General features: G+C 42.4%; 1 protein-coding gene across 3 annotated transcripts in view; it reads right to left on the bottom strand.

Moving 5' to 3' along the window:
• Positions 1-372: 372 nt before the first annotated feature.
• Nsdhl (NAD(P) dependent 3-beta-hydroxysteroid dehydrogenase NSDHL) overlaps positions 373-6,878 on the bottom strand; it is a 30,869-nt gene continuing 24,363 nt past the window's right edge. For 2 of the 3 annotated variants that reach the window (XM_087599715.1, XM_087599716.1), the window contains 4 exons: positions 5,927-6,055; positions 3,800-3,942; positions 2,380-2,482; positions 373-1,235 (listed from right to left, as the gene is read on the bottom strand). In XM_087599715.1, coding sequence (XP_087455841.1) covers positions 903-1,235; positions 2,380-2,482; positions 3,800-3,942; positions 5,927-6,055 — 708 coding nt within the window. In that variant the 3' untranslated portion in view covers positions 373-902. The remainder of the gene's footprint in view (positions 1,236-2,379; positions 2,483-3,799; positions 3,943-5,926; positions 6,056-6,878) is intronic. The other variant, NM_001009399.1, reaches the window with a different exon arrangement.

Genomic DNA, 6,878 nt, shown 5'->3' with positions numbered 1-6,878 from the left:
TTTATCTCCTTGTTGTATTTTCTTCCAATCATCTTCTTACTTTTGAAGAGTGATGAAGAAGAGCTTAGAATTTTTCAAGAATACATTTGACTGAGTTCAGAGAACAGAAATAGCTGGATTGTTAGTGGCCTGTACTCTTTAGAAGGTGGCCTGATAATGTTCTGTGAAGTGAGCTGCAAAGGTGTCTGTAGCCTGTTTTGCACCATCTCATGGAGGAGTTTCTACTCAAACATCATAGCAATGAAGGAGGCCACTCTCTTTGGATTATTGCCAAGCAGTCCAACATCTCCTATGAATTAGGAGCTGACCAGCTAACACAGCACACACTGTGCCATTGCATTGCATTACCACTGAGCAATAAAGACCACCAGATTCTGTGGATAAATGGAAATACTTTATGGAAAAACAATGGAGACAAACACTGCAACCATCTTTGAAAGAGACCTTGAGAGTATACGAGGGAGCAAGGAACAAGCAGTGGATTTAGCCTTAGGGACCAGGGATTGGGAATACACTCATCAGTACTTCTAACTATTGTACTGTGATCTTATAAAATGTATGTCTGAAGTCTTACTGTCTTTACAATTTCTGATTTTCTTCAATTTTTAAGACCTTAAACAAAGCTTTCACTTTAGTATTATCTTTCTGATAATGAACCCAGGAGACAGAAGTAGGGGGAGGAGAGAGAAAGACCAAAACAGTAGACTGTGAGTCTGCCTGAGAAGTCCAATGCTATTCTGGGAGAAATGTCTCCTGTTGTTGTCACCTCCAATATCATAGAGGGAGTCAAGTATGCTGTCATCTAACCAGCAAGGGGCATGCAGCTCAGAAGAAACTCACTTAGGGATATTGGTTCTTTAGAACAGAGAGGAGAAAGTTACTGGTGAGGGCACTGGGGAGCTTCACTTGTCCTTCCGCAGGTGGTGGAAACTCTGCACAGTCCTTTCCACAGCATCATCCATGGTGACCAGTGGCCGGTACCCAATGAGCTTTTTGGCTTTCTCACAACTGTAATAGTGGAATGTTCCAGCCAGTGCCACCCGAAATGGTGTAAAAGTTGTCTGGATTTGGATGAGAGGGCTGAGCACCATTACCAGTAGAGATAGCAGGAAAGCAAGATAGTAGGCCACCCTGTAGGGGATGTGGTACTTGGGGGCCTCATAATTGAGGCCTGTCAGAATGCGGGACAGGAACGTCCAGAAAGGGATTGGCTCATCGTTGGTGATGTGAAATGCCTGGTAAAAGAACATGAAGTTAGAGAGCCCTGCACAGTTGCTGGAGTGAACGGGCCACACATGGGTCCCTAAGTTCAACTAGCTGCTGGCTCCACTTCCAACTCTTTCTGTGGGAAAGCAAGAGCATACTGTCTTGCTTGCCCTATCTCTTTTGCAGGGGCACTAAATGGTGAGGTTGTGTTATCAGGCATCACATGCCTAGCTTTGGCAATGTATCTGTCTTAGACCCTCAGAATGGACAGTGTTTAAGGGCAAAGAGGGGAGGTGATATAAATTCTATAAAAAGGCCAGGACTTTATATGAAGTTTAGTCTGCACTTAGTAAGTTACATTTGGTTTTATCTTTGTATGTAAGATCTGTATTAGATCTTTTAAACCAAAAGCTATACCCATCCCATTTCCAACTATCCCCAAAGTTATACATGGGAAAGTGGAAAATGTTCAGGGGGAGAAAAGAGTAATAAGCACTCAGAGCTAATATGGAGATTTAGGAGGCAAATGTTCAGGGGGAGAAGAGAGTACTAAGCACTCAGAGCCAATATCGAGATTTAGGAGGCAAATGTTCAGGGGGAGAAAAGAGTACTAAGCACTCAGAGCTAATATGGAGATTTAGGAGGCAAATGTTCAGGGGGAGAAAAGAGTACTAAGCACTCAGAGCCAATATCGAGATTTAGGAGGCAAATGTTCAGGGGGAGAAAAGAGTACTAAGCACTCAGAGCCAATATCGAGATTTAGGAGGCAAATGTTCAGGGGGAGAAAAGAGTACTAAACACTCAGAGCCAATATCGAGATTTAGGAGGCAAGGTGGGAGGAACAGAGTAGATTCTTTCAACTCTGCTGACTTCCGGATGCCAAATGTCAGGTAGTTCATATGCATCACTTGCTAGAGGAGTGTCAGGTCTGAGCAACATGAGACATGTGGGGCGGGGGGATGGAGATCTGGACTCTAAGGAGGAGAAAAGCATGGAGTAGACATCTGCTCTATGTACATATGGCCAGGCCTGGAGTGAGCATGGGTGCTCTGGAGAAAAAAAAAACCTGAGGCTTAGGTCCATTCTGGCTGTCAGCTCCAAAGTAATGTGATACTGCTATGATACAGAACTTCCCATTGGATCCTGAAGTGCTGAGAGAAGCAAGTGTCTTACCTTCCCACCCAGACCTGCATCTCGAGAGAGGTGCTCAGCTGCTAAGATGTGTCCATGAACTACATTCTCCACGAAGGTGAAGTCCACCAGGTTCTTCCCATTTCTGTGGGTACACAAAAGCATTTCAGTTGTGCTGAGTGGCTGGATGCTGGCCCCACAAAGTCCCGGCACTGAGATATTCAATAGACTAACCCACTTCTACCTGAACAGTCCCTGCCTCTGGTACAGTTAGTTAACAGGTGATTGTAACAGGTAAGGAAACGTGGCCATGCAGAATTACTGGGGCCCTTGGGGGCAGTAAAATACTGAATATGAGAGTGTGGTGTCCTGCATGTCCCAGCAGGACCAACACCAGTGTGTCTTCTTAGGCTTAGATTTGGGGTATATATCTTGAACACTTGCCCAGGATACACCCAGTTAATGGATTTCCAGTTTTCTAGCATGGCCTCTGTAATCCCTCAAAGTTTTAAATCAGGGGATCAGTGAGATTTAGTTAGTACAGGATATGACACAAGGACAAAGAGGAAGAAAGAAATGCAAAGGAAGAGGCACTGGGTGTAGCAGTGCATGCCTTTAATCCCAGCACTCAGGAGGCAAAGGCAGGAGGATCTCTAAGTTTGGGGCCGGCCTGGTGTACAGAAAAAGTTCCAGGACAGTCGAGGCCACATAGAGAAATCCTGTTGCAAACAAAACAAAACAAAGAAAAAAGAGAAGAAAAGCTTACACCATTCTGGAAATTGTGGAGTGACTGTATGTTGAAATGGGGTCTTTGCAGATGAAATCATTTATGGTAAGACTAGAGTAGAAGTCTTTATCAGAGGCAGGCAGAGGTAGGAGTGATATAGTGGCATGCAAGGAACAGCAAAGACAAGTCCAGTGGCCTGTGGGTTCCTCACAGCAGCCAGGAGAAGCTTCTGTTTTCCATAACTGAGAATCAATTTTTGTTGTTTTAAGAACTGGGAATTTGATATAGTACTCCCAGAAAATCAACATGGAAGACAGCAGAGAAGCTCACATGTATGGTCTGAATGTTTGTGTTCCCTTAATATTCTTGTTAGAATCTAATCCCCAATGTACTGGTGTTGTGAGGTGGAAACTTTACAGGGAAATTAGAACATGCCCTCAGGAATAGGAGCCACATAAAGATACACAGCAGGTAAGAGGACTAGATAGTCCTTAGCAGACACTGCTAAGTCCTCTTAGCAGATACCAATTTTGCTGACAGCTGATCTTGAACTTCTCAGTCTCCAGAACTGTGATCTGTGAGTTACTCCTATTTGTGATGCTACTCAGACTATACTATCTTGTTAAAGAAGCCTGAATAGACTCAGACAGTTATATTCTTGGAACTCTCAAATTATTTTTTGTATGTGTGATCACACAGTCAGAAGGGGACAGAGAGCAAAGGGAGTGGACTTACCCAATCATGAACTTCATTTTGCCTTTTCTAGCTGCATCAATTAAGACTGGGACCAACTGGGGATCTCTTGGGCCAAATATGCCATGAGGACGAATGGCTGCAGTTAAAAAATTCTTCTTAGGGTCGTTGGCATCCAGTACTGCCTGAAAGAAAGCAGGAGAGAAAGGAGCCACTGTAAGACTTTTCCTGAGCTAAGACAGTACCTTACTATGTGTGGAGTACTTCCCATTAGGAGACAGACTGATGACATATTTGGTGTGTGTGCAGGCCATTGGACAGTTGTCTGCCTTGGGACAGCATACTATAACTCTATCCCATCTGTCCATGAAAAACCAACAATGCAGGAGAAAACTGGCTAACACTTGCTAGGATGAAATCATAAAGCTCAGGTTGGGTGTATCCTGGCTTCCTCAATTGCTGGAAAGTGTCTGAGAGCTCTACTTAATGAAGTAGTCTTGAACCTCCAAGAAGGCCGCTACCACCAAAGAGCTCCTGAATTCAGTGGCATGTGCAAAGCCTCAAGCATACTCATGCACCATGTAACAAACAGTTTAGTCGACAACAGACACATAGAGTTGGGAAGCTGGCTCAGTCCACAAACCTTTTACTTTGCAAGCACAAGGACATGAGTTTGATCCCCAGAACCCATGTCAAAATGTGTGGAGGTGCAAGCTTATAATGCCACGGCTATGGAGACAGACACAGGAAGATACCTGGAGCTTACTGGACCAGTTTAGTTTAGTCTAACTGGTCAATGAATGACCTTGTCTCAAAGGAGGTAGACAACATTCCAGAAGATACCTGCCTCAATACAAACATACATATATCCACATACCTCCGTTATCATGTAGACACACATATACACACAAAGACACATATTGGTGGTCTCATATTGCCAGAGGTCCCATAGCTGTCAGAATTTTTCAGGTATACTCTATGTTACCACAATGATAAGTCACCCAATATGTATTTTTCTGAACATGGCTCCATCCTTATGATGCATGACTATATGAAGAAACAGATTTTGCCTCGTAAGTAATTTCCCAAATGGTGTTATATTAGTAAAAACAAGGTGGCAAAATATGTATATAGGTGCTGAAGAGAATGAGCAAGCCCTCAAGTGGCCTTTGTCATAGCTATCTCTAGTGCTAAAGAGAATGTTATTTGAAGACTTTCTAGATTAATCCTAAAGATGACTGATGATGATGATGATGATGATGATGATGATGATGAAGGTTTAAAGTGATCTGGAAAACAAGATTATGTTGCTGTTGGAGTCACCTCCAGTTTTTCAGACTTCTAGCTGAGTACCTAAAAGTCCATGCCAGTGACACATTCATGACTTGAGGCCAGGCTTCCATCTGGAGGTCATGAGCTTACTCAGTTGCAGCTTGGAAGCCCAGTACCTCAGTTGCACAGGGCTTCTGAGCTAATTCTCAGGAAGCTCATTGTAGGCATTGGTCTTCCTTAAGCCTAGTTACATGGAGCCGAAGGCCATATGTAGTTTAGGAAGTTTCTCTTAATTAGCTGAGAACAGGCTCTGCTATGATTTCCATGTGACTGTGTCCTGTTCTGAGCTGAACGGGAAAACAGGCAGAACAGTAAGACCCACGCCAGTTCAGTGTAGAGCTTCAGTTTATCAGTAGCAGCCTGGAGAGAGAACCACAGTGTATGTGCTACAAAGGCTAAGAGATGCAAATCCACAGCTGTCCAGTCTATAGTACAGGATCTCCAGTGTCCTCGAAACCTCAGTTCTCACCACAATCAAGCATGTGGAAACTATGTGATCCCTGATAAACACTCTGGATCCCTCTGTGAATCAGGATATTTTCTTGTAATTTGGATGATAAGAAAGAGAACCTATTTGGAAAAAAAAAAAAGAAAGAGAACCTACCATTTGAGATCATTATGAAATGTAAAAGAAGTAGTTCCCAGAAAATACCGAGAACAGTATCTGGCCACATTAAGGTATTCTATCTTCTTGAAATTTAACTTCACACATGAATTTATATCTCATGTTGGGTGCTTGGGCCCCAAAATACTAACATTCCCATATTCATAGATATTTTTCTTATGAATGGAGACACTTGAGGTATCTGCTCATTTAACCAGCTTTAAAGTACATACTCTTTCCTGCAAGATCTTGGTCTCTGTATAGTAGTCAATGGGCTTCATGGCATAAGGGAGGTCTTCAGTTCCATTTTTTATATCGACACCCTCAAAGACAACACTGGCAGAGCTGGTTAAAATGAGTTTCTGACAGAAAAAAATTCAAAGGAAAATACAAGTCAGGAATTATTGCTATTCAAAGTGCATAGCCAGCCCTATCTACAAGGCATTTCCAAGGCACTTGCTGGATTATCTTTTCTTTTTATGTCTTTTAAGATAACCTAAACATCACCACCTTTATAGCCATAGGAACTCTAGACACAGTATGGTATTCCAATCTAAAAGAGTAGATCTTATTTTTTTCTGTCCTATGATGTCTGAGGGAGACATCAAAATGAACACCATTCATGGTAGATCACTATAGGAGAGCATCTCTGTGGAGGGAAGGATGAGCCACCAACCTTTAGGGAAATTTCTGCCTGCAAAATTCTACTGGTTGGTCTGACACCAATCTTGCCATGTGAATACATACATATGCATACAAACATAACTTCAGTCATGCTTTACTAGTAGAGCCAAACATCTAGCTGGCATGTATAGGGCCCTAGGTTCAGTCCACGGCAGCACTATGAAATAAAGGAAGGAAGAAAGGAAAGCAGCTAGCTATGGTCTTTAGTTCTTTTATTGTACATAATTATACAAGTCGTAGCCACAGTTGTAGGAGAAGACAAACACTAAATTATAATGTTTAAGAAAACAAGAAACTAAATTAATATCATCAGCGCAGTGGTTCTCAACCTTCCTAATGTTGTGACTTTTTAATACAGCTCCTCATGTTGTGGTGAACCTCAACCATAAGACTATTTCATTGCTACTTCATAGCTGCAATTTTGCTACTGTTATAAATTATAATATAAATATGTGACATGTAGGATATCTGATATGTGACCTTAAGGGGTCACAACCTACA

Source organism: Rattus norvegicus, chromosome X (assembly GCF_021556685.1).
Source record: "Rattus norvegicus strain SHRSP/BbbUtx chromosome X, alternate assembly SHRSP_T2T, whole genome shotgun sequence".
Taxonomy (NCBI): domain Eukaryota; kingdom Metazoa; phylum Chordata; class Mammalia; order Rodentia; family Muridae; genus Rattus; species Rattus norvegicus.
This window is presented reverse-complemented; position numbering and strand designations above follow the sequence as displayed.